The following is a 24950-nucleotide window of genomic DNA, read 5'->3' as shown; positions in this document are numbered from 1 at the left end:
CGCGTCTCTGCTTTCTCTGCTTTCTTGGCAGGCGAATGGCCGGTCGCTTTGAAGGCTGGCGAAGTGACCAGTTCTCTCCACATCTGGTACATGGGGAAGTAAGAGTAACATCAGAGGGGCCTTGCGTTCCTGAATGGGCCGTTCCCAGCGACGCTGATTCACCATCGCGAGGAAAATCACCTAGAAGCTACGCTAGATCAGGGTCGTCGCAGAGGTACAACTGTCAAGCATACACCACTTCTTGGTAGAGACGGAGTCCCTTACACGTTACATGCATCATTTTCCCATGGTAGATGCGACCTTACGCACACAGTCAGACCCCACGAAATATCCTTCCATCTGTCTGCGTGAAGCGTGATCGTTCGACTGTGAGGACGCTCGTATTTTCGTAATGCTCACCTGATCACCCTACACCATAGTGCCCCTTCTTCTTGCCCCCTCTCTGATCAACGAATACCTCTACCAGCACATTGATCGTCATGATGAGCGCATAGCTGCCGATAAGCATCCAGCCCAGCCTCCTACCCAAGTAGAAACCGTGCAACGGCACAAGCACCAGCGTACCGACCAGAAGCACCAGCAGTCCAGTAGCAGAGCTAAGCAGAGTGGGGGAGATCTCGAAATGGTAACGCTGCGCACCATGGCTCCCGTCGTCAGCAGGTTGACCCAGCAACCATGTGCCGCTCAGCCCTATTCCTAGAAGCAGGTTCAGGAGAGGCCCAGCAAAGCAAGCCGCAATCGCCATGCTTGGGTATCCAGCCCGGGAGATGACCGTATTGGCTACCAAGTCTGCGAGACTGTTGCCCATCGCAAAGAGTGTGACCCCCAAGATCGCTTCCGAGAGTCCGCAGATAAGTCCTAGGGCTTGCAGAATCGAGACGACTTCGTCTACCACGGTCGAGATCCAGGCAATACTGACGAGGAAGCCGAGAAAACATCTTGCCAGCCCAAAAGCACTTCTTGTGCTGGTGCTCAACCATGCCCCTCCCATTCTTCTCGCGCGCATCGAGCACCCGACCACCGCTGCTGCGAGGCCTGTACCCGCAGCAACCGACCCCAAGGCCGACCACCTTGGCTCAAAATCTGTCGCTGCCCAAACGCAGAACGGTGGGGCGAGCAGGCATTGCGAGCAGGTGAGAAACAGCTTAGCGTTGCCTTGAGGTACGGAGTGGGACTCTAGACTGGAGTTGGAGTCATCTGATGAGCAGGAGGCCCCGTCATCGTCCCCATCGACGCTGCTCATCGAACCTCGTCGGTCACCGAATGGAAGCGGGGAAGTCTCTTCTGCCGGATGGCGCCGCAGTGCCTTGGAGATATCGAGATCACGCATCTTGTTTTCCAGTTGACCGCCGTCCCCTGCAGCATTGCTCTCGCTCCAGACATTCGGTGAGCGCAACCGCTGCCCAGTTGCGAGGTCGAGCACCTCGTCCTCGGCGACTTCGTGGGCATCCTCTTCTACGGCGACGGGAGAGCGAGCAAAGAGGGGCGCCTCGTCGCTTCCCTTGAGTCTGAGGGCGCCTTCGCCTTCCCCGCCCAGTCCAACGCCACTTCCGCTAGCGCTACCTATTGTGACTACGCGTGCGGCGGCTCGCGCTTCCGCCTCATCGTCTACGACGGGCAGCGTGAGATTGAAGGCCAAAAGGGGCGGAAGGTTGACCACACTGAGCACCTTGCCCAGGATGGATTTATTGCGCCAGTGATGTAGTGAAGGGAAGAGGAAGCGGCGCAGTGACCGGTAGAGAGGCTCCTCCTCTTCCTCATCTCTAGGGTATGCGGACGGCGAGAGTGATGGAGGAGGCACAGCGTCCTCACTTTCTCCACCCATCGTGAGCGCCACGCGCTCCTGTCCATTCTCGTCTAGGATAAGGATTGAGGGAGCGGGGGAGTGCTTTGTTTGCTTGGTTCCGCCTCCCGCTCCAGAGCCGTGACTCCTGCCATTGCCGTTGCTAAAGACGTCGTTCTTGCTCTTGTCGGGGATGACAAGGCGAGCCAGACCAGGCTGGGATGTCACAGCGGTAGCTGAGGGGCCCGCTGTACCGCCAGACGCATCTTCACAGCCATCATGTGCTGAATGCTCCTTCCACGGGTCGTCAATGCCCGAAGCGTCCAGGCTGATGCTAGGCTGGTGGCGCGATGGAGCGCTATATCCGCGCGAAGAGGCTGCCGGACGTTGAACAGACGCGGAGCTCGATGCCGCTGGCATCTGTCTTGAAGGCTCGCCCCTCGCCGCAGCGCGACCTTCGCTGTCTGTGACCGAGTGCCTACGCTGGTGGCGCTGATGGTGGTGCGAAGACGGATGTGGCAAGAATACCTCCGGGTCTCTGCTTTCGGCTACAGCTCGCGCCTGTGCTTCTGCGGCTACATCATCCGCTGGCGCCAGCTGACCCTGCAATGTGAGCGAGCGGACTACATCTCGGAACTCGACTGCCCCCAGTAGAGAGTGGCGGGGCATGTGCCCTGATCTGTTGCGCAGCTTTGACGCGCTTCTGACCAGCCGATGAGAAGGGGGAAGACCACCGCCGCCTCGAGGTGTCTGCAGTTGCGGCGAGCCGGTGGGTGAGCCTCGCCGTGATGACTCGCGCGATGAGGTCTGTGGCCGCCTTGCCCCAGGTACTGAGCGAGGGGAAGTCGTGGCTCCAGTAGCTGCCTGCTGACTGGCCCAAACCTCGAAAGGATCGGCATTTGGGTCGCCCTCTTCTGCTTCGTCGTCAACATGGTACTCAGGACTACGCGGAGGTAGCCCCAGATGTCTCCCAACATCCATGGGCTGCGCGACCTCTTCTACCTGTAGTCGATCGCCTACTGGCGCATCATCTTGGTAGCCTGAGCCCGCCGAGCCAGCCCAATCGCTCCTGGTCTGCTGCCAAAAGACTTTGCGACGTCGCTGCCTCTCCTCCCACATCGAACCGATGATGACTACGCTCGCGTAGGCCAAGTAAAGTCCCACCAACGCCAAGCTCTCTGGTAGAGTGAGGTGTCCATCAACGAGGCACACCATAGTCAAAGCGACTGCGACGGTAAAGAAGCCAACATCCCTGAGAAAGGGCCAACGTCGAACTTTGAAAGGCTTAATGAGCATCATACTCCCTGCAACAACGGACACAATGAAGGATGCGGCGCCTATCAGCTCTCCAATGGCCAATGCTCCGGACCCGGTGGACATTGCGGAGAAGGTGGAAAAGACATCTGGCGACCCATTTCCTAGCGCGAGAAAGGTCACACCAGCGGTGCTTTCGTTGAGTCCAAGGCGCGAGGCCAGAGTGCTAAGGTTCGGGCAGAAGAAGTCGGAGGCCACGAGACCAAGGCAGGAGAAGAGGAAGGCCATCCAGGAAACGATTAGCAGAATGGCCCCAATCCGCCTGGCAGTGATACCTGTTGTGAGGTTCGCTCCGCCACTGGGATCTGGACCGAGGGGAGAGCAGTAGTAGAGCTCGAGGTAGTCAATTCGTCCGTTTGAGGGGCAGTTGGACTGAACATGAGTGCAGAGATCACGAGGGGACAGGTTGAGCGGTAGAGGGTCGCAATTGTCTTGTGGTGGTGAAGGATGGTGAGTCGACGTCGGTGTCGGTGTGCCTTGTGAGTGCGATGTCGTAGAGTGGTGCTTAGACGATGAGGGGGACGTGGAGGAGGACGACGTGCTGTGATGCTTTCTTGCTGTGGTCAAGATGTCATGCGTCGTTGCCGTCGATGAGGATGATGCAACGGCTAGGGCAGCCAAGCTGGCCAGGAAGGCCGTCCATGGCAGCACGCGACGTCTCTTGACCATTCGCGTGCGCAGCCGTCAAGGCGTGGTATGGTATCTGAGAAGTGAAAGAAAGACCAAAGGATCACCAGAGATGCCGCCTGCAGCGCAGCGGACTGAACCGCTTGTCTTGCAGCCAGTCACGCTCAACACCGCGGCCTGGACCCTGCACCGCCCGCCTCACCTCTTTTGAAATCGATGAGACGCCACCCACAACACTCCACAGCAATCGGTAGACACGCGATTGACATTGGGAAATGAGAGACGTGGAATATCAAGAGAGTTGGAACACGAGACCAAGCTGCCTCTCACTTGCTGCACTGATACCGCGCTACCAGTCCAACTTCCCACTAGCAGCCTTGGCCTCCATCTTGCTCACGGGCTTCGCCTCGAGCTTCCTCGCCTTGGGACCCTCCAACCACGGCGTCGTCTGCCTCCTCTTCTCCTCATACGCCGCAATGTGCTCCTCCTTGGCCAGGGTCAGCTCGATGTCATCCAGCGCATTAACAAGGCAATGCTGACTCCATTCGTCCATCTCAAAGGCAAAGCTCTGCCCAGACGCCAGCTTGACCGTCTTCTTGGGCAGGTCGACCTCGATCTCCTCTCCACGCTTGGCTGCATCCATGCAGGCCTCCAGCTGCTCCGCATCGCTCATTGTAATGGGAAGCAAGAAGTTCTTGAGCAAGTTGTTGTGGTGAATGTCGGCAAATGACTTGGCAATCACGCACGAGACACCAAAGTCATCCAGGGCCCAGGCAGCGTGCTCGCGACTCGAACCGCAGCCCCAGTTGTCCCTCGAGACGATGATGCGGGCCTGACGCCAAGGGTCCTGGTTGAGAACAAAGTCTGGGTTCTCCTTGCCCGTCGAGTCGTCGTAGCGGTCACGGTAGAAGAGGGACTTGCCCAGCCCCGCACGAGTGACCGTCTTGAGGAATCGAGCAGGGATGAGGACGTCCGTGTCCACATTCTCGCGGTCGATGGGGGCGGCAATGCCCTTGAGGACGGTGAATTTGCGAGAGCTGCCCGACGGTGTACCTCCCGACGCTGCGGCTGACGAAGTGGTGCTGGCGGGAACGTCGCGGATCTTGTCTTCGTCAGTCTGTCCGGTCTGTGCGCCCTCGGGCGTATCGGCAGGGACGTGGAGGGGCGTCTCGCCGAGGTAGGCCTTAGAGTCGGTCACCTGGACCTCAAAGGCCGGCTTGTCTGCCTCGGAGCCCACACGGCCCGACGCAAACTTGCGCACGTCTGTCAGGTAGCCTGTGATGGCGCAGGCGGCGGCCATGGCTGGTGACATCAAGTGGGTGCGGCCACCGGCACCTTGACGTCCCTCGAAGTTGCGGTTCGACGTCGAAGCACATCGCTCTCCCGGGGCGAGCTGGTCAGGGTTCATGCCGAGACACATGGAGCATCCAGCCTCACGCCAGTCGAAGCCTGCTGCAGTGAAGATCTTATCGAGCCCCTCTGCCTCCGCCTGCTTCTTCACGAGCCCAGAGCCAGGCACCAGCATGCCGTAGATGTGAGAAGCAATCTTGCGCCCGTAGAGGATCTTGGCCGCCTCTCTCAGGTCCTCGATACGCGAGTTGGTGCACGATCCGATGAAGACCTTGTCCAGCTTGACTTGCTCCATGGGTGTTCCTGGCGTGAGACCCATGTACTCGAGGGAGCGCTTAATCGTTGCGGCACGCTTCTCGTCCTGGACGTCCGAGGGGTCGGGGACAACACCAGTGATGGCAACGGTATCCTGAGGTGAGGTACCCCAGGTGAGTGTGGGAGGGATGTCCTCGGCGGCGATCTTGACCTCGACGTCGTACTTTGCGCCCTCGTCGGATGGCAGCGTCTTCCAGTAAGCGACGGCGTCCTCCCATTCCTTGCCCGCCTTGGGGGCCAGAGGGCGGCCCTTGATGTACTCGAAGGTGATTTCATCGGGTGCAATGAGGCCAGCACGAGCACCTCCTTCAATCGACATGTTGCAGATGGACATACGGGCCTCCATCGAGAGCTGGCGGATGGCGCTGCCGCAGAACTCGATGACGCATCCAGTCCCACCAGCAGTGCCGATGATACCGATGACGTGAAGAACAATGTCCTTCGACGTGACGCCAGGACCGAGTTGACCGTCGACCTGGATGCGCATGTTCTTCGCCTTCTTCTGTGGCAGCGTCTGGGTAGCAAGAACGTGCTCGACCTCCGAGGTACCGATACCGAAGGCGAGAGCGCCGAAAGCTCCGTGGGTAGAGGTGTGCGAGTCACCGCAGACGATGGTAGCGCCGGGGAGCGTGAAGCCCTGCGAACGGAAAAGGAGGTCATGAGATACTTGTGAGCTCCACTCAGCCCATATCAATGCAAAGCAGCTCTCGGGCTCGCACGCACCTGCTCGGGCCCAATGACGTGGACGATGCCCTGACGGTTATCAGTCAGCCCAAAGAAGGTGAGTCCGAACTCCTTGACGTTGTCTTCGAGGGTGAGGCACTGAGTTCGCGAGTTGGACTCCTCGACAAACGTCTTTGTGTCTTTGTACGTCTTGCGGCTGATGGTAGGAATGTTGTGGTCAACGGTGGCGAGCGTCTGGTCTACTCGGCGGACCTTGCGTCCTGCCTTGCGAAGACCTTCAAATGCCTGGGGCGATGTCACTACGAGTGAGAGAGCGGTATTGAGGGATCAGCTCAGCTTACTCTCGGTCATGCCTTGACCATTCGCTCACTGACCTTCATGGACGAGATGCCGGTCAATTGCGAGGAGGATATTGCCCTTGCCATCGTCGTGAACGATGTGGGACTTGCTGCGAGGAGCAGAGCAGACAAATCGTCAGTCAAATCAGTGAGGTGCTAGTCATGTCATGTGGCACTCAATGGCGCCGCACTCACAAGATCTTCTCGTAGAGGGTCTGAGGGGCGGCGGCCATGTCTGAATTGGTCTCGCAGCTCTGCGCGCACCGACAAGAATGCGGAGGTCGAGGGTCGTTGGGAAAGAAAGGAGACGAGGGGTGGCTAGCTGGCTTTGCTGATGAGCTGTGTGTTGCCTTTGGTCAAGGGCACGACGTGGATGAGGTTGATTTGGATAGGGATTAGAAATGGATAAAGTGGGCGGGCCGTCCAACGGAAGATTGGTTGCACTCGAGCTCGGTCTGCCTGCCGGCGCCTTGACTCGAGGCCGCCACATCCGATCACGACGGTGCCTGCTTGTCTAGCTAGGACCGACGAGGCCGACGGCGGCGAGTGAGCACGGTACACGCGGGCCGACAGCACCATCAACGATGAAAGACGAATGACAACTTCACAATGCTTCTGCTTAAGAAGCTGAATAGCTCCACTTCCATGACGGGGCCTTGGCTTCGCATACGACAGACAAAGATTACAGGGTAGGCTGATTTCTTGTGTGAAGCAAAGATGTTCCACATCGATGCGTCGCGAATTGTATAGTACAAATGGGTGCTGGTGGCCTCCAGCGATGGCGCCTATGCGCTGAGGCTGTCTATCTCGTCCCTCTCCTCCTGTTATCACTTGCTGTCCCTCGGTGCTGCTTAATCATGACCTCCTGTTCCAAATGACTCTCCTCGCTTCCTCGTAGCTGACAGCATCCAACCCACCCTCACCCAGCGCCACGCCTTCCTCTACTTCTTTGTTCCTGGTCACTGCCGGATATCCACCACGGAGGTGCGGCACACCTTCTGCATCTGCAGCTGGCGAAAAGGCACGCTGCACGTAGGGTTTGAGCTGGATGGAGAGTAGATGTCAGCATACATACTTTGGTGACCATGAAGCTTGCTATGAGGGCCAACTCACAGAGCAACCCTCCAATCCGGGCGGAACGACGAAGCTCATCATCCTACTCTCATCAAGTCTGTGTCCCATGATAGTCCACGTCTTTTCCCTGCCTGTAGCTGGATCCCTCTGAATCCTCGAGCCATGGTGCGACATGAGGGCGATACGGGTTCGACGGAGTGGGTTGCCAGTACGTGTTCCCTTGTAGAAGTCGCGATTCGCCTTCTTTGAGTTGAGAGGGAGTCGCACAGCTTTGCTGAAGAGTGGCAAAGTAGGGCGCAGCATTCTGTAGCGTTGGACAGGTGATGACCACGATCGACGAGGATGATGATGGTGATGAGACGACGACGACAAGAACGGACCAAGAATCCAGTCGACCAGTCGGCCCGCGGATGACAGGCGGCAGACGCACTCGCGAGATTTCCAAGACGGAGAGAGGCGCACTTCCAGGAGTGAATTCAAGGTTGCAGCCGCTCATCGTCTTGTCAACCATTCGCGAACAATGGCAAAGGCAAACAAGAAGATGAAGACGGCAGAGGCAGTGACGTCGTCATCGTCCAAGAGCTTCTCATCCGTCAAGGCCCACAACACCGTCGCTGGCTTCCATGTTCTACGCCTCTCTGTTCCCTCTTCTTCTTCTTCTTCTTCGTCGTCCTCGTCTTCTTCCTCGGCGGCGCACTTCCTCTACCTCCGCCCGCACAAGGCGACTGCCTCTTCTTCCTCCTCGTCCGCATCTTTCCCATCAGACCGCACTCTCTTCGCTGTCAATATTCCCGCCGACGGCACCGAGGCTCATCTGCGCTCCCTCTTTGACAAGGCCGGCGTAGGCCGCGTCGAGGAGGTGCGCTTCGCTGGTCAGAAGGCCCTCGAGGATGAGACCACGCTTGGAATCGAGGAGGATCACGATGAGAGCGAGAATGAGGAGCGTCAGGATCTGGAGGAGGAGACTACAGCGGCAGTAGCGCAAGCAGCATCGACAGCTCCACCCCGCAGTCGCAAATCAAAAAAGGCTGTCGCAGCCTCAGCAGCCGCCTCCATCCCACCAGCCCTTGTCCCTCTACCCGCTCCCCTCAATCCAAGGCCGCTCCTCAACACTGGCTCAACAGCACACATCGTCTTGCTCGAGCCGGCGAGCGTGCAGCGCGCCCTCGAACTCTCCCAATCCTCGGCATCGAAGCCCCTCAAGTGGCAAGATCCCCTCCGCGAGGCACAGCGTAAGGCTGCCAAGCTTTACAAGGACGATGACGATCGCAATGATATACGGAGCCATCGCCCTACAACAGCGCTGCAAGCCACGCTTGCCTCGGCAGCCACCTCTGCGCCTTTAGGCCTGCAATCCCTCATCGAGACTTACGACGCTCACCGCCCCGCACCCCTCTCGGCCGTCAAGCGACACGCTGATTCATTGGTCGCGCGTCGTACGTGGATGATCAAGCGACACAAGAGTGGGACACCTGGTCAACTGGGTGGTGCTCCCGGTGGGATCCGTATAGCGTCATATGGGCCCAATGGCGAGCCCTTGGACGAGGATGGCTTCGTCATCGTCCTCCCAGGAGGCAAGTACGGTCGCTCAGGTGGTGGCGGAGCACCTGGCGAAGAGTCTGGTGCTCCTCCTCTCGCGGGCAGTGGAGGAGTCAAGATGGCCCGACTTCGCTCTTTGGCCGCAGCACAGGCCAAAGCAAAGGGAGCAGGGAAAAGTGCTGTGCCCGCAGGCTTGGAGGACTTCTATCGTTTCCAGGTGCGCGAGGAGGCCAGGCAGCGTATCGCCAACCTGAGAAAGGGCTTTGCCGAGGATGCTGAGAGAATGAGGCAACTCAAAGAGGGCGGAGTAGAAGGCGTTGATGGCAGAAAGGCGAGAAGGTTCAAGCCATACTAAGCTACACCGTGGCATCGATCAAGCTGAACCCATCGTGTGATTTTCGCGTGAATTGCGTCTGAGTCTCAAAGTGTATATAAAGCAAGCGAGAAGAACAGCACCCATTCGACATCAACAAAAGAACCCTGAGAAGGGAAGAAGAAGCAGAGTCCGAGGCATCGTCCCGAAGAAAAAGTGAGAAGGGCAAGCTTTCTGTGCTGAGCGGCTATGCAGGACCCGATGGCCTGGTACATCTTCCCATCCCTCGCCCCTCCCTCATCTTCAGTATCGCAGTCGAGCAGACAGGGACCTGCCGCCGCCGCTGCCGCCGCCGCCGCCGCCGCTCTAGTGGTCGATGACGCTCAACGCCCCCGAGATGAGCTTGTTCTCGAGAACCGACCCCTCCGGAATGGTGATATGCTGCCCCTCGTTCGCCACAATGATCACAGTGCCCCTCAGCTGCACTCCGCGCCCAAAGACGACATCGCCTGAGACGGTCAGGTGATCCAGCTCGATGATGTTCGGGATGGACTTGAAGCGCTTCTGGTAATTGGACACCTTCTTGAAGGTGTCTCCGAGCTTGACAACGGGGGTCTGCCCAAAGAGACGCTGATTGTTCATGACGAGGGCGCCGTGCTCGAGGGAGTAGAGGTCTGACTGGATCAGCAGCAGGTCGGAGCACGCCTTTACGGGCAGGAAACGTGAGCGAGGAACGTTGACGCCCTTGGCGCCGCGGAAGTGCTTGATGGCTGCGGCGCACGCCGTCTCGAGCTGAATGACTGCCTCGCCTGAGGGAAGCTCCTTGTTGTTGACAATGATCTCGAGGTCGAGCTCATCATTTGTCAAGACGCGCTTGATTGCCTTCAGGTTGATCCAGAGAGAGTTGCAGTTGAAGATCTGGAACTTCTTGATCGACTTGAAGTCCTCGACGTGGTCCTTGGGCACCTGAGCGATCTCTAGGAGACGGACTTGGCCCTCGTAGTCGATCAAAGTACCACCCTTGACGTCGGCCTTGGTCTTGTCAGTGACCTCGGAGATGAATTCGGCCTGAGTGTCAATCATGTGCTGGAAGATGTTGAGGTCGACGGTAGCACCCAGGTTGTCAACGTTGCTGACAAAGAGGTACTCCTTGCCTGCAGCAATCAGGCGGTCTAGGAGACCGCAGTTGTTGATGGCGTCGTAGAGGTCACCGTGGCCAGGCGGGTACCAGTTGCTCTTGTCGCTCGTGGCGCTGCGGGGAGTAGGAAGGTTCGTCTCCTTGCTCACGCGCGGGTAACGCGACTGGTTGAAGGTGAGGATTTCGACGTTGTGATTGGCGTACTTTTGGATGACGCGGGCCGTGTCATCGTCGGTGTTGAAGCTGGGAGGGGCGCGGGGGGACGAGGAGATATGAGAAAGCTTGTTTGGCAGCTGACTGCTTCAGTAGCCTGCCTTGACACTTACGAGTTCATGAGGATGAAAGGCACGTTGACATTGTGCGTAGAGTTGAGGTGCTCAATCTGTCGGACGGACAGGTCGAGGAAAGTCATGCCATCACGGACTTCAATGACCGACTTGGGGCCGGTGCTGCACGAGGAGCAGAAGACTGCATCAGCTCTGATTCTTTGAACGCAGCATCCTCGCTCCCGCACCTCTGTACCGCGCTTACTCACCATCCCATCGTGGTACCCAGACCACCGTTAAGCTTGAGGACAGCCAGCTTGTTGAGGATTGAAGGGTCAGCTGCCTTGCTGGTGAGCTGCGAGTAGGGGGTGACCTGCTCTGCTGCGGGGCTCTTGACCTTGTCCCAGTCGAGGCGCTCTCCCTTTGCTTTTTCAGCGAGGTAGCGGTTGAAGAGGCCAAAGAAGCCGCTCATCTCGGCGTCGAAGTGCTGAACGCAGATCACGAAGGGTGGAACTGATTGTGAGCAAGAGAGGGGTAATGCAGGGCGATAGAGACGCGACTTGCTCACCTTCCTAGCAGCCGAGTCCTGGATCTCGGCGACCATGTTGTTGAGCTCATTTCGCATCGCCTTTGCGGCCACGCCAGTAGTGGCCGACTTGAAGTCGATGTGAGAGGCTCCGCGAGCTCGCGGGTTGGCCTGGTGGGCACGAGAGGGGTGTGATAGTAAGTAATCCCGCTCCAAGTCCTTCACATCGGTCAATCGCACCGGCTCACCTTGACCTGCTGCGAGCCCGGCGTCGAGAGAGAGCTGGCCATCTTAGGGTGTTGGTTGAAGGAGAGAGGGAGAAGGTAAAGGTAGGGTGCGGACCAAGGAGCGTTTACTGGCCGGGTCGTCGAGACGATAACGGCAAAAGGGTCAGCAATAGTCGTCTTGTTTTGCACACCGCCTTTGAACTCACGGAGCGGCTACTAGGTAGGATGGAGGATGGTAAGGAGAGAAGAGCAAGAAGGATGTTGCCTGGTAGGCTGTCCTGTGGCCCCCGCTCGCTCTGTCCGTGCTGGCCTCGACGTCGTCGTGCTCCGCCGCCGCTGCCGCCCGCCGCCGCCCGTCCGCCGTTTGGTTTCGGCCAACTCAACTCTGCTTTTGCCTCGCCGACGAGAGCGAGGAGACCCAGACCCAGACCAACCTGCCTGTCTGCCTGCCTGTATGCGGGCGAGGCGACCAGACGAAATGCGCCATGGCGCCCCAATCGAATCCAACACACAAAAGCACCCTTTGACAGATGGGCGACGGAAGGGCGGCGCAGTTCTTCCAGGCTTCACTCCCACTTGAGCGCACGATGCCCCTCGCACGCTTGTGGGCCCATCTCTCATGCAAGCAGTACGGACGCCACGCACACGAAACGTACGCATCAGAGGTTCCATGAGGACGGTTGCAGCACGTCGTTCAGAGCGGGAACGGGCGAACAGTGAGCGCTACCATGGCTCACAAAGACGGATGAAGATGGGAATGAAGCGGCAATTCTTGGACCACCGTCAATCGATGGTGCAGCATGCGCAAGGCCGAGACGAGCGCGATGGACGTCCAAGCCTCACGACGGTGGGACCATCTGATAACTTCGAGGCAAGACACGATCGTCGCCGTGCCACGATATGTTTTCACTTGCGGCGGTCTCGTGGCGCTAGCTGGTCAGAGTAGGCGTGAGGAGCCGTGAGCCGTGGTGAGCCTTGAGCCATGACTGAGGACGGGAAGGCTCGGCCACGTGGCACCGGCGCCTTTTTCCGCTGCTTCCACGCGCCGGTTACATAGTGATGCCCGGACCGAGTCGCGAGCGAGTTGTGCTTCGCAACTACCATCCTCCACCATCCTTTCCATCTCATACATCTTCAGCTCTTGTTTCCTCTCTCTTTTGCCCTCGTCGCACTCATCCTCGGGTCCTCTGCCAGCCACGACGTCGGGCGTACGGTCAGGTCCTCCCTCTTCTCCTAAGACGACTGGGACCACTAAGCGCCACAGCCTCCCTCACTCAGCCGGTTTTGCACTCGTCGCTCTCAACCCAAGTCTCGTCCCCCGCCATCGTCGTCTCTACACCTTTCCGCGAAGATGGCGCTCAACCTTGACGACCTCATCGGCTCAATGCAACAGGTCCACGCCGGCGACCGCGGCCAGGGACTTGAGGAGATTCGCGAGAACCTCCGCGCCACCCTCGGCCAACAGGCACTCGGCCCTTGCCATCCTCATGCTGGGCCATCCAGCTCACGTCAAATCAGCAGCGGCTCTGCCAACAGCAAGCGCCGCACCTCGACACCGCAGCACCGTAGTGGCGGCGGGTCTGTTGGGCAGGATGGGCTAGGATGGGTGGGCGGGTCCTCTCTGGATGACACGCCAATGCAGCCACCCGGTAGCTATGTAGACCAGGACATGGCAGTCGGGATGCTCGGATACCAACAGGGCAGCGCAGAGTTGAATGGCTTCCATGACCGCGGCAATGCTCCTCGTAGCTATTCCTCTAATGCCTCGGGGGGTCATCACTCCAACGGCTCCTACCAGTCGGGCGCCGGCTCGTCTGGCTTTGGCTTTGCTCAAGCACCGGCCAACACACCCATGCAGACACCATCTGATCGCATTGGTTCATCGCCGTACCAGCAGCAGTGGCATCAACGTCCGGGCGGACATCTAGAGGCAGTCGCTGAAGATAGGGCAAAGATGTCTCTCTCGCCTAATGCTCAGCCGCAGCACCAGCAGCAGCATCACGAGCACCATCAGCAGATGTTTGGTGGCCGCCAGCAAGACTTTGAAGAACACCTTCACGGACGTCGTCACGACAGATCGAGCCCCAAGAAGCTCGTCAATGGCTTTGAGCCATCGCCCATCCGATAAAGCCGCCAAGAGGAGCAGGTCAGCATTACTGCCATACCGGCCTGTTCAAGGGCAAAGCAATGGGCTTCTTTGCAGCAAGCAAGCAAGGAAGACGCACGATCCACCAATTTCCATGTTGTCAGCACTTCAGCGGCTCTCATCCCAGCCTTTGCTTCTCAGCCGCCGCTGTGCGACCGGCGCCTGTTGACCTCTGGCTCCTTTGCCATTTTTTCACCTAGCATTCCACCTCCACCGGCGCAGCATTCTTGTGTCGTTCTTGTGGCACTCTTTTCGTCCGGTCTTGTCTGCTCGCCACCATGTGATCACCCTGCTTTCCATTCATTCACCTGTATTTCTAGCTATCCTTCATTGACGAGCAAAGACTTTGGCCCGACTCTCACTCAGCTGCTTCACCGGCCCGCCCGTCCGTCCCGCTCGCCTGCCGCCATCATTGTCATGGCTCCATGCTGTCGAATTCATACTTGAGCAGAAGACTTGATCTCGTCTCGCCTCCTCGTCGATCGCATGACAACGACCTTGTCAAGTGATCTGTGTGCCGTCTTGACGAAGTTCGAGGGTGGCCCGGCCGTCCGGTTACTCGAGGATCCCCCCGCCCCCAGGCTCAGCCGAGGACCGGATTGGCCGCGAGGGCGAGGGCGAGGGCGACGTCTTTGGCTTGCCATCCTTGACGCTGGTCCCAAGACTATCTCAGCTCGGCAGCATGTCAGACGCAGACTCCTCATACCCACGGCCTTACAATGGTCTCTCCCCTGCACCACGTAATTTTTCTCTCACCCTCGATGCTCCCCTCGTCTTGCGCCTCTCCCTTTCAAACAGCAAAGTCAATCAATGGTCCGACCTCATGACCTACGACTTCCATCGCGTCCTCTCTCACATCTCCGTCGACCCAGACGTGGCCGTCGTGATATTGACAGGCGAGGGCGAAAAAGCGTTTTGCGCAGGACTGGACGTCACCTCGGGCGGCCTTGTGGAGCTTATCGAGGACGATCCGGCGAGGAGTGCCTGGAAGTTGAAACGGCATATCGACGAATTTCAGGCTAGTTTGACTATGCTCGAGGGATGTGGCAAGCCGGTCATTGCTGCCGTGCATGGAGTTGCGTATGGACTAGGCGTAGATTTGATGAGTGCTTGTGATATTAGGTATGCGGATCAAGGGGCGAGATTTAGTATCAGGGAGGTCGTAAGTAGCGAGGGCGACGTTGAAGGGCATTCCCACGTCGATGAGCTGACACTGCCTGTCTTTACCAGCACATCGGCCTAGCAGCAGATATTGGCTCTTTGCAACGCTTCCCACGAATTGTAGGAAACGATAGCGTGGCTCGTGAGCTGGCATTGACGGCGCGAGAATTTGGTGCGGAGGAGGCACATCGCATTGGCTTCGTGGGCAAGGTCACCAAGGGAGGCAGAGGGGGAGTCATTGGTGGGTAGCAGGCGATGATCATTCTACAAAGGGACGACTTTGGTAAACTGACCGGTCCTCCTCCTTCCCTGCAACGCGACCAGCCGAGGCCCTCGCTACCGCCAAGCTCATCGCCGCCAAGTCGCCCGTAGCCGTACGCGCAACCAAGGCCAGCCTTCTCTACTCTCGCGACCACTCGGTCAGAGAGGGTCTGGACCACATCGGTTGGGTCAATAGCAGTATGCTCCAAAACAAGGAGATGCCCGAGGCATTTGCGGCCGCATTGAGCAAGAAGGAAATGAGATGGGGCAAGTTGTGATGCAGATGCGGAACCCCAAGAGTCGCGATTCTCACGCAAGGCAGAACGTGGGCAAGAGCGAAGGAGTGATTATTTTGTAGCCGGAAATACGCCTCGGCGTGAGGACAGCAACCAAGCTTGCCCACAGTTAACAACTGCCCGTGACATCAACGCCCGGCGTGCTCGATTGGATCTCCTTGCCGCGAGTGGCCTGTGAGCGAAGAATGGAGTATGATCTTTCGCGTACTCAGCCAATGCTTCCAGCCTGCTCACCTTTTGACCCGGATTGTCATTGAAGTAAACACTTGCGCTACCCTCCACCTGAGGCCCAAAGAGCACCCCACCCGTCGGAGTCAAGCCCATATTGAACGTCTGGCTATGCCCAGAATTCCCACAGCGGAAGGTCAACCTGACTGCCGCTGTGTTGGAGACGGCCCAGGTGTGCACGCCGACCGCGTCGACCTCTTGTCCTAGGAGGGACCCCGAGTCAAGGTGCACAAAAGGCGAACCGACCAACTGAGCGCTATTAGGGGAGCGAATGCCTAGGGGTCGGTTAGGTGGCCGAGTAAAAGTCAGCGGCGAAGACCGCCTATCTCCGTAGAAGGCTTCCACTCACAGTGGACCGTTTTGTCGCCGTTGCAAAGAGGATCTAAAGGATGGACTGAGGTGAGCATTACGTCGCGTAGAGTATGATTGCGATGTGTAGCTCACTTAGATTTGCAGCTACGCCCGAGGCCATGACGGTGTTGAAGAGAATGAAGAAGGACACTTTGGCGGTAACCGACATGTTTGAAGGTGAGATGGTCGCTCGGAAGAGGGCGAGGCAACGGAGCATTCTGCTTTTATATCGAGCGGACACGATGAGGAAAGAGTCCTCATCGATGGTAAGACCGGCCATCAGTGGTCACTCCACCGTCGCAAAGCCGCCTCGTTGCGGCCATCTTCGTACCGCTGCCGTGCACCGCGGTCTGCTGAAGGCCCCGAAAGTTACTGGAAGTGATCACCGACAAGCGGTCCTTCTTGGACGCTACCATCATTTGCAAGCAAATCCTCGCACGCTTGGTACAGTACCTATGGTGCCGCCGATCTGGCAGCGGCCTCAAGGACGGGCCGTAGCGCATGGATGCAGCCGCGTCTGCGGATGCGGCCCGCAAGCTAAGGGATTCGCCACGATTACCGAGCCGCAAAGCACCGATCAAAGGCAGATTTACGTCTCGCTGGATCATTACAGACGCTTTCACTGAAAGAAACCCGACGCGAGTCTGATCATACCATTGCGCCGATCTCACTGGTCTAATAACATCCGACAAAGAGGTCAACTCCCTTCGTCCTGCTGCCTTGTTCTTGACCTTTGCCAACCTGCCTCGCGTGCACTCATGGTTAGCCGGACTTCTCGTTCGATGCTGCGCCTGACCGCTTCTCACCTTCCTCGGGTTGTTCGAAAAAGATGCCCATGCCTTTCCCTCTACAGTGGGGCCCACAACGAAAGACAGATTGCCGTCAAAGCTGAACTCGAGAGACTCGTCCTTATCAACGCCGAGACAATGCACTGCGATGAAGCCGTCGCTGTGATCGTCGAGGAGGAAAGTCTGCGAGCCGCCACCGCCACGACTCTCGCGAAGGACTTCGCCGCGCGTGGTATTGACGAACATCGGCTCGACTAGATGCGAGAAGTCGGGACCGTAGATGCCTGTGGATGAATGAGCCGTGAGCGCGAGCGCAAGCACCTGCTGGACTTAATGAAAGTGGGCTACGACTGACAATGTTTATCAACTAAGCGCTGACACTCGCCCTCTGCACCGTCATCGAGTCGACGTGTCAGCATTCTGAGGCGTTGCACCTGTGCCTCGCGTACTCACGACTGAGGACAGGGCGAACGAAGGCAAGTGTGATAAAGGACGTGCTGATTGCCAGGAGCATGTTAGATATTGTAGTTTGTAAGAACTGTAAGAAGACACACTGGAGATCGCATTCAGGTCAATGGCAAGCGTTGGCCGATCATCAGCTTCTCGTCAGCAGCGGTCGCTTATTGGCTTTGATTGTTTTGTACCCGTTTGTACCCGCTACGAGCGTGGGCGACAGGGTACGGAGAGTGCCACCTTCTGCTAGCTACTCGCATCCGACGATGATATCGACCCCCTTGGTCATGCTACCCTGCTCAGCTCCCTTGCCGACCTTCCGTGGATTATTTGAGAATGAAGCATACGCTTTCCCATCTGTCATCGGCCCGACGACAAACGCCTGACTGCCATCGAAGCTGAACTCTAGAGCTTGGTCTTTAGCGTCCCCGAGACAATGGACCACAATGAATCCGTCGCTGTGATCATCAAGCAGATAAGTCTGGCTACCACCACCGCCTGTAGTCTTGAGGAGTATCTTGCCTCGGGACAGGTCAACTGCCATGGGCTGTGTCATTTTGCTGGCCGGCGGGCTGTAGATGCCTGCGGTAGCGGGCTGATGTGTGAGCGTATGAAGGCCTTAGCAACGCAAATCTGGACTGACAATGGCCGTCGATGAGTCGTTGGCACTCGCCGCCTGGGGCAGAACAGAATAACAGGGTAAGATGAGGCCCCGATTGGAGCTTGACTTACTCGTCGCTTACCATTGCCGACTGCATCGGTCATACGAGCGCCAAGCGCAGCAAAAGCGATCAACATGGCGAGAGCGAGCATGGTCAGCGCAGATGAGAGAGAGTGGCAAAGAGGGATGAGAGGCTCTTCTGGCCGAGTCATCGATCGATCTCAGCCCCGCGTTGAGCGCTCGTCAGGACGAGAGCCTGTTGAAGGGAGATATACGCCCGGAAATGATCCTGGGCAGACGGCGAAGCCGGGGACGGTATCACAGCGACGGCAAAAAGGACAATCACGGAATAGATAGTCGGCGCTTTGAAGCTGGTCTATCTGGGCCAGGAATTCAGGCAACCATCTGATCCTGCCCAAACATCTCAAGACACGAAGGTCGTGAATGACGATAGTCCGGAACAAGAATGGTGGTTCCGGCAGGCTGGTCCGTTTCGGCTCTGGCAGATGGCAAAGAGCAGACGAGGACCGGCGGCAAGCACAAAATCGCACGAAAATGAGGCGCAACACACCGAGAGGCGTCAGGCAATGCTATGCTGCAGCAAGTCGTAGCAAGCCCTGGCAAGCGCTCAGTAGGTCCCCAATTGCTCATCGATATCCCTTTTCTCTTGTCATGCTACCACCGACACTTCTAAGATGTCCATGCTGGCGGCCGAAGGATCCACTTCGCTGGGAAAGGAAGCCTCCCATGGATTTCTTGATGTACACAAGCGTCCCGAGTCGACCACGGATGCTATCATGCTCCTCAACAGAGTGGACCGACAAGACGGCAAAGAGGAGGCATGGGACACACGCAGCACAAGCCCTCCGCGCGTATCGATCGACTCTACGCCCAGACCTGCGACGTCATTTCAGCTGCCGACCTTTGAGGATCTGCTGTTCGACCTCCTCTTTGCCGCCGTTCTCAACGTATACTCAGCCTCGATGAGCTTCGATCGGGCTAGGCAGATTGCCGCTTTTGCAGCCTTCTTCGCAATACTGTGGTGGGCCTGGTTCACCCAAACCCTCTTTGACGTACGCTACCGCCAGCGTACGGGTCGCTTGAGGAGCGTAGCGCAAGGCGTCCTCCGCTTCGTGCTCCTCTGCGTCTGGCTGGGATTCACGACGGTGCCTTCTGAGTTCACTCGGTCTGGCTTTGCCACGGCGACGCTCCTCTACGCCCTGACTAGAGTCTGCCTCATCCTCGACTTCGCACTCGTCTGGTCACTGGATCCCTCATTGCGCTGCGATCCGCAGATGCGGCTAGGCACCTGCGTCATAGTAGCCGCAAGCACCATTTCTGCAATCATGTGGGGCGTCAGCCGCCTCTTCGACGACAACTTTGGTGTCGTCTGGCAGCAGGGTGTCATGTGGGGTCTGGCAATTTTGCTCGAAGTCGTCGCCCAAAGCTATACGGAGCTTACGCTTCGCTTCGGGCCACTAGGTGACACGATCCTTGCGGAAAGAATGGCGACATTTGGGCTAATTATCTTGGGCGAAGGTTTCAATTCTCTGGGCGATGTCCTCAACGGCTTCAGTATTGGTGCTCACCAGTGGGGTGGGGATGGAAGTCCTGCTGGCGGATGGGCTCGGGGTAGTATCTTACAGACCTTGAGCTCTGTCATTACCTTACTGATGCAGTTCTACGGTGAGTGTGCGACGCTTGCGAGAAGAGACAGACTGCATCGATGCTTTACTCATCAGCGGTCCCTGATGCCCCCTAATCCAATGGCCAGCCTACTTCTCCGACGCCTCGCGAGAGCTCGACCTTCCTCCCCTCGCTGGGCTCAGCTGGAGCTACATGCACCTCATCCTACATCTGGCCAGTTTGGTCACCGTCGTTGGTCTGAAGAAGGTTGTCGGTTTCCTCAATGCTATGCGCGCCATCGAGGAGCTTTTCGACAACCCGCGCAAATGGCTGCCAGACTACCCGCCGTGGAACGAGTTAGATTACTACGACCTGTACGCCATCATCGACGGTCGAAACGAGACCATGCCGGCGCACGGCAGTGCCAGGGCGCACGAAGTCGTGCTGTCGATGTTCACCATCATAGAAGAGACTCTCGGCAGTCAAATACCCAGCGCAGGGCAGGCAGCTGGCCTCAGAAGCGCCGCAAAGGAGATGGCGTCCATATCCCTTGACCCGCCGCTAAGACTGGTGCTGTCGAAATGGGATGGCTTGTCCCAAGCCATCTCGCAGCAGAACTCGTCATCGCTCAATTCGTGGATCGAGCAAAATCTTTTGCAGGTGAGTCGGTGGCGGCGAGGCGCGAGTAGCATGATGGGACGCGTTTCCAACTGATTGATTCCCCGTCCTTTCCTCACTCTATCTCTCACCCGGCAGACTAAGTTTCTCTACGGAGCCTGCGCAATCTTTCTTGCCGCAGATGCCATCGTCAAGATCCTTCGCGGCCTTAGGACCCGTGCCACTGACAGTCCGAGGCCTCGACGTCGCGACAAGCTGGGCTGGATATTCCGCCTCGGCTTTGCCGTCGTCCTTCCAGCCATCCAAGCCGTCTTCATCGCGTACGGCGGACCTCCATCTGACCAGGCTCTCACAGGCACGCTGGCCATCCTAGCTTCTGTGCTGCTCGCTGAATTCATTGTGTCGCTCGTGGTGCGAGAGTACTGCCGGAGGAAGAGCAGCGATTTGTAGCAATGAGATGCCCTTCACGCCTCTCGCATTGAGAGATAGCGCTTGCAGCGCGACTTCAGGATTTGATGACTGATTAGAGATATCGAAAGAGATACAATGAAGATGACGATAATGATGAACAACAACTCTCGTATGCGGAAAGCTCTCGAACCGCTTGTCTGCTCAGACCACAATGGCCCTGCCCGACGAGCCACTGGCCGTAGCTGCCCCACCTGCCATTCCTCCGGTCGCTAGCTTGGCGTATCGTGCGAGACTCAACTTCTCGGGCATCCACTCGCCATTGTTGATGATGAGCACTTTCATCCTTTCGTGGTACCTCAGCTCAGTCAGCAGCTTCGGTGTAATGAGGAAGTACTGCCCCGCCGAGCTACGGCATGTCACCTCGACCATCTGATCGTGAACAGCACGCTCGGCCCTCTGGTCCATCCCTTGGTTGATCTCGTCGACGAGAGAGAAGGGGCAACGGTAGAGCTCGGTCAGAGACATGAGGTAGAGTATCGTGGACAGGGAGCGTTCCCCTCCAGACTGACGCTGACCCGTGAGTAGCTGGAGATTCTCTGAGTCGCGGAATTTGACGAGGATGTCGATGCCCCATTTCTCGTAGTGATGATCATCAGCTTCCGAGAGACGTACCTCTCCCGCGCAGCCGATACGGTCAAAGGCTGCGGAGAACTTTTCGCTGACCTGTTTGACAAGCCTGTCGAGCTCGGGATACCACTTCTCTTTGATCTTCTCCAGCTTGGTCATCTTCTTGACGAGATCGCGCTCTTTGATGATAATGGACTCGTCGAGCGACTTGATCTGAGCGGCGCGCTTCTTGTAAGCCTCTACGACTGCAGGCGAAACTCCCTGCGCGAGCTCCAGAGCAGCCCTCTTCTCGAACAGCTGCGACTGAATCTGGCCAATGTCCATTGCGGGCTCGTTGCGGTCAGCCTCTTGCTGTTGCTCCTCCTCGAAGCGGTCTTTGACCTCTTGCGGCAGAAGGTCCAACCTAGCTTGAGCAGATTCACGATGCTTGTCGCATGCCTTTTTCGCCTGCTCCAAGGCGAGGCTTGCGTCTTTGTAGCGATTCTCTGCTTCGATGAAGTCATTGTCCTTGGTATGGAGGTAGCTTTTCCAGGCACTGTAGTTGGAAGCGTGCTGGAGCTCGGCGAGGAGGGCGACGTCGACCTCGGCCCTGAGCTGAACTTGGTCGACGACAATGCCATGCAGCGTCGAGACTGCCTCGAGGCGCTTGAGCGTCTTGCTCTCCAACTGCTTGGCAATGCGCTGACGCTCTTGCTGCGCCGACGGCTTCCTGAGCTCCATGTCGAGTCTCTTGCGCTTCTGATCAGCATCGACCTTGGCCCTCTCCCATTCGTGAAGAGCTCGAAGAGCGTCTTGCCTTTGGCGCTCGAGGTCTTCCTTTTTGGCCTTTTCCTCTGCCATAGCCTCCTTCTCACGAGCCAGATCACCTTGAAGCTCGCCAACTTTGCTTTCTGTCTCGCTGAGCTTCTCGGCAACGTCCTTCATGACTTGCTCGAGCCGCTTCTTCTCAGCCTGGTTGGCAGTCTGCGTCAGGGTACGAGGAGCATTGAGGTCGCGCGACATCGTCTGCGGCAGGCGGTTGCCGTACTCCGAGTATTGGATTGTGTGATTGGCGCCGTTGGCAATGTAGCGGCGGAGCTGCTTCGTGGACTCGGCTTGCTCCAGATTCACAGTATCGCCAAAGGCGACGGGTATAGTGTGGACGTTGCAGGACGAGTAGAGAAACTGCATCACAGGCTCAGGAGCCTCGACGAGGTTGCAGACGAAGTCGTCGAATCCCATTCGTCGAATGTCGTCAATCTGAAATGGCCTTTGCGCCTCCATCTGCCGGGTGGAGCGTGCGCCTTCCAGCTCAGAGACGTTGAGCTTGAGCTTATGCTTGTCCACGAGCTCGCGAGTGAACAGATCATAGTCAGCTCGAGTCTGGCAGACGAAGCTGAGGGTCCGAAGGAAAGGGTTAGAGAGCATCAGCATCAGGTTTGCTGCCCGGTTGTCTTTATAGGCCGGTGCGTACTCACGTCCTCATCTGCTGCCAGTTGATGCACGACTCGACATGGGCAGTAGCCCTACTGTCCTTGACGGAGACCTCGAGCATGACAGGCTCGTAGACCTTTTGCTGGAAGAGATTCTGATTGGCTCGCAGCCACTCGATGGCCTTGACGGCGTGAGCATCGGCGGTGCGCAGCATCTGAATCTTGCGGCCTCGGGCGTCGTCGAGTCTTTGCAGCTTGCGAAGCGTCTCGTCCTTGGTGCTATGCAGCGAATGATTCTCGATGCCAATATCCTCGATGCGCTCCTGAATTGCCCTCTGTCGCTCTTCAATCTGTCTCATCGATGCGCGAGTCTGGCGCAAGGCCTGATCGACGTCGGAAGTGTCTGCTTGTTGTGGTTGCTGGCCAATGATGGCTTCGAGTGTGGCGATCTCTTGCTTAAGCTTGGCGATGAGGCTGCGTACGAGAGTAATGGGGAAATGATCGTTTCGGCGCAGTCAGTACGTGTCGTCGCTCTCCTCTGACGCTCTCGCTTACCAACCTTTGGTGCATCTTCTCTCGAGACTTCATGTTCTCCATGGAACCGTATAGGTCTGTCATATCGGTGTCAAGCTCGTCGACGGTCTTGACATGCTTCATGATCTCGCGGTCGAGCTTCTTGACCTTCTCTTCCCATCGTTGCTTGCGACTTTCCAACTTGCGCTGCTCCTCCTTCATATCGTCCACCTTGCGCTCAAGAGGTTGGTTTGCCTGCCTGAGGGCGTTCAAATCTGCTTTGCGCTCGATCTTAGCGTCCCTTGCCTTGCTGTACGCTGTTCTGGCTCGGGTGTACTCTGCAAAGGGCAATCGCACCTCCAGCAGAGCAACCTCATCCTCCAGACGGCGCTTCTCCTCAAAACGGTCCACGTCACGACTGAGTACCTCATTCCTCTGCTCGAGGTTCTGCTGTTCGTCCCTCTCTTCCTGCAGCTTGCCCTCGAGGTCTCGGACCTCCGCGCCGTAGCCTACGAGCTTCTCGTGCCAATGCTCGAGATTGCCATCACCTGCTGCCTTTTCCGTTTCGATGAGGAGGCGCGACGGATCCATCCGGGCAAACTCTGCCACCTTGTCTTGGGGCAGGAAGCAGCAGAGGTTGCCAACGTCGATATCAAAGTGCTGGACGGCTTCCTTGATCTCATTGCTGGTAGCCTTTTTGCCGTTGAGGCGATACTCGTTTTGGTTGTTCTTGCGATGAATAATGCGCTTGATTACGGTGTTGCGCTCCCCGATGGGTCCCTTAAGCTCGATCTCTGTGAAGCCGTCCTCCTGCCCTTGCTTGACAAAGGCTGCCACGTCCTTGGCTCGCCCCAGAGTCGCGGGTTTCCAACCCAAGCCGAGAGCGATTGCGCAGACAATAGCACTCTTGCCTGTCCCATTGGGACCGATAATCATGTTGAGGTGTGGACCTGGGGCAAACTCGACGCTGTCGTATGTGAGGAAGTTCTCGAGTTTGACGCGAACGATGGATCCGGGTATGAAACTGGGGCCAAGGACAAGGGTCATCAGCACGACCGGTAAGAGCTCACAGGGCCAGATTGTTCCTACTCACCCATCCGCATCCCTCTCTATGGCATTCTCGTCTGACTGAAATGCTGCTGCTGCCGTCTCCGGCTGTGTTTGCCTACCGCTGCTCGGCCCTGCCTCAATCTCCTCGTCCTCGCCATCCGTGGCCTGGCTCGGGCCCGCCTGACTGTGGCTGTTGAGCATCTGCTCCTCTCTCTTGATCTCCGCGAGTGCTGTTGATCCTGCGTCGGAAGCAGTTGGCATGCTGGGCGGGGGCGTCAAAGACGAGGTACGCGCCGTCGATGTAGATGCCTCTGCCTCTGGCTGCGTCTGGCTATCGCCCATTGGACCGCGAGCTGCCGCAGCAGCGCCATCCATGGCCTCGTGCTTGATTTGTCGCAGACGCTTGCGCTGACGAGCGGCAGCTGGGTCATTCTCTCCGTCGGCATCGCCATCGAGGCCGCTGCCCTCGTCATTGTTGCCTCGCTGGCGGGTTGCTGAGCTACGCGATCGCCGGCCATTGGATGCAGCGGCGGCCACTCCATTCGTCTGAGATGGCAGAGGCTTATTCCTAGACCCGCTCGCAGAGGCCCTAGAGGCACTCATAGCGATGAACAGCGAGTGTCAGGACGAATCAAGCAGTGCGAGCGCGGTGTTGGTGGGAGTGATAAGGAGGGGCAGAAGATTGATTGATTGAATGCACCCTCCGTCTCCAAGGCACACCACGGCGGAAGGCGGACCAAGAGCGGAGCGGACGCGTCGCCCTCCAGGGCGTGTGGGGCGTGTGGGCGTGCGGGCCTGCGGGCGAGAAAGAGGCGTGGAACAAAGGGCACTTGACTTGACTCTGCCACCCCTCA

General features: G+C 57.8%; 13 protein-coding genes across 13 annotated transcripts; 5 read left to right on the top strand and 8 right to left on the bottom strand.

Annotated features, from left to right (window-relative positions):
• Positions 1-189: 189 nt before the first annotated feature.
• BDZ90DRAFT_39546 (hypothetical protein) lies at positions 190-3843 on the bottom strand. The gene has a single exon (XM_025509552.1). The coding sequence runs from the start codon at positions 3764-3766 to the stop codon at positions 404-406; it is 3363 nt and encodes a 1120-aa protein (XP_025361073.1). The 5' UTR covers positions 3767-3843; the 3' UTR covers positions 190-403.
• Positions 3844-4046: 203 nt separating this feature from the next.
• Positions 4047-6833, bottom strand: BDZ90DRAFT_280497 (putative 3-isopropylmalate dehydratase). Its single transcript, XM_025509290.1, has 4 exons — positions 6607-6833; positions 6448-6521; positions 6113-6372; positions 4047-6026 (listed from the first exon to the last, which is right to left on the bottom strand). Exons 1-4 carry the CDS (start codon positions 6642-6644, stop codon positions 4074-4076), a joined length of 2325 nt encoding a protein of 774 aa, XP_025361072.1. The 5' UTR covers positions 6645-6833; the 3' UTR covers positions 4047-4073.
• Positions 6834-7043: 210 nt separating this feature from the next.
• On the bottom strand, positions 7044-7852 carry BDZ90DRAFT_233097 (hypothetical protein). The gene is made up of 2 exons (XM_025506506.1): positions 7525-7852; positions 7044-7455 (listed from the first exon to the last, which is right to left on the bottom strand). Exons 1-2 carry the CDS (start codon positions 7786-7788, stop codon positions 7267-7269), a joined length of 453 nt encoding a protein of 150 aa, XP_025361071.1. The 5' UTR covers positions 7789-7852; the 3' UTR covers positions 7044-7266.
• Positions 7853-7866: 14 nt separating this feature from the next.
• BDZ90DRAFT_39401 (hypothetical protein) lies at positions 7867-9541 on the top strand. The gene is made up of 2 exons (XM_025509551.1): positions 7867-8206; positions 8402-9541. Exons 1-2 carry the CDS (start codon positions 8006-8008, stop codon positions 9377-9379), a joined length of 1179 nt encoding a protein of 392 aa, XP_025361070.1. The 5' UTR covers positions 7867-8005; the 3' UTR covers positions 9380-9541.
• On the bottom strand, positions 9401-11960 carry BDZ90DRAFT_233096 (putative UTP-glucose-1-phosphate uridylyltransferase). Its single transcript, XM_025506505.1, has 6 exons — positions 11701-11960; positions 11516-11622; positions 11310-11438; positions 11011-11228; positions 10802-10924; positions 9401-10718 (listed from the first exon to the last, which is right to left on the bottom strand). Exons 2-6 carry the CDS (start codon positions 11555-11557, stop codon positions 9704-9706), a joined length of 1527 nt encoding a protein of 508 aa, XP_025361069.1. The 5' UTR covers positions 11558-11622; positions 11701-11960; the 3' UTR covers positions 9401-9703.
• Positions 11534-12283, bottom strand: BDZ90DRAFT_39269 (hypothetical protein). Its single transcript, XM_025509550.1, has 2 exons — positions 11701-12283; positions 11534-11622 (listed from the first exon to the last, which is right to left on the bottom strand). Exon 1 carries the CDS (start codon positions 12164-12166, stop codon positions 11711-11713), a length of 456 nt encoding a protein of 151 aa, XP_025361068.1. The 5' UTR covers positions 12167-12283; the 3' UTR covers positions 11534-11622; positions 11701-11710.
• Positions 12284-12585: 302 nt separating this feature from the next.
• Positions 12586-13972, top strand: BDZ90DRAFT_39218 (hypothetical protein). Its single transcript, XM_025509549.1, has one exon. It carries the CDS (start codon positions 12846-12848, stop codon positions 13620-13622), a length of 777 nt encoding a protein of 258 aa, XP_025361067.1. The 5' UTR covers positions 12586-12845; the 3' UTR covers positions 13623-13972.
• Positions 13973-14322: 350 nt separating this feature from the next.
• Positions 14323-15340, top strand: BDZ90DRAFT_261269 (ClpP/crotonase; the record flags this gene model as incomplete). Its single annotated transcript, XM_025508359.1, has 3 exons — positions 14323-14802; positions 14871-15042; positions 15126-15340. 3 exons carry the CDS (start codon positions 14323-14325, stop codon positions 15338-15340), a joined length of 867 nt encoding a protein of 288 aa, XP_025361066.1.
• Positions 15341-15845: 505 nt separating this feature from the next.
• On the top strand, positions 15846-16900 carry BDZ90DRAFT_39200 (hypothetical protein). The gene has a single exon (XM_025509548.1). The coding sequence runs from the start codon at positions 16009-16011 to the stop codon at positions 16561-16563; it is 555 nt and encodes a 184-aa protein (XP_025361065.1). The 5' UTR covers positions 15846-16008; the 3' UTR covers positions 16564-16900.
• BDZ90DRAFT_280491 (hypothetical protein) lies at positions 16613-17239 on the bottom strand (the record flags this gene model as incomplete). The annotated part of the gene is made up of 4 exons (XM_025509289.1): positions 16613-16678; positions 16744-17009; positions 17081-17113; positions 17179-17239. The coding sequence occupies 4 exons, from the start codon at positions 17237-17239 to the stop codon at positions 16613-16615; spliced, it is 426 nt and encodes a 141-aa protein (XP_025361064.1).
• Positions 17236-18245, bottom strand: BDZ90DRAFT_233093 (hypothetical protein). Its single transcript, XM_025506504.1, has 3 exons — positions 17922-18245; positions 17822-17854; positions 17236-17760 (listed from the first exon to the last, which is right to left on the bottom strand). The coding sequence occupies exons 1-3, from the start codon at positions 18049-18051 to the stop codon at positions 17429-17431; spliced, it is 495 nt and encodes a 164-aa protein (XP_025361063.1). The 5' UTR covers positions 18052-18245; the 3' UTR covers positions 17236-17428.
• Positions 18246-18287: 42 nt separating this feature from the next.
• On the top strand, positions 18288-20641 carry BDZ90DRAFT_233091 (hypothetical protein). The gene is made up of 3 exons (XM_025506503.1): positions 18288-19525; positions 19614-20125; positions 20222-20641. The coding sequence occupies exons 1-3, from the start codon at positions 18535-18537 to the stop codon at positions 20531-20533; spliced, it is 1815 nt and encodes a 604-aa protein (XP_025361062.1). The 5' UTR covers positions 18288-18534; the 3' UTR covers positions 20534-20641.
• Positions 20572-24767, bottom strand: BDZ90DRAFT_280488 (P-loop containing nucleoside triphosphate hydrolase protein). Its single transcript, XM_025509288.1, has 4 exons — positions 24140-24767; positions 23093-24070; positions 22579-23007; positions 20572-22496 (listed from the first exon to the last, which is right to left on the bottom strand). Exons 1-4 carry the CDS (start codon positions 24697-24699, stop codon positions 20696-20698), a joined length of 3768 nt encoding a protein of 1255 aa, XP_025361061.1. The 5' UTR covers positions 24700-24767; the 3' UTR covers positions 20572-20695.
• Positions 24768-24950: the final 183 nt, after the last annotated feature.

Source organism: Jaminaea rosea (assembly GCF_003144245.1).
Source record: "Jaminaea rosea strain MCA 5214 unplaced genomic scaffold BDZ90scaffold_10, whole genome shotgun sequence".
NCBI classification, from domain to species: Eukaryota; Fungi; Basidiomycota; class Exobasidiomycetes; order Microstromatales; genus Jaminaea; species Jaminaea rosea.
This window is presented reverse-complemented; position numbering and strand designations above follow the sequence as displayed.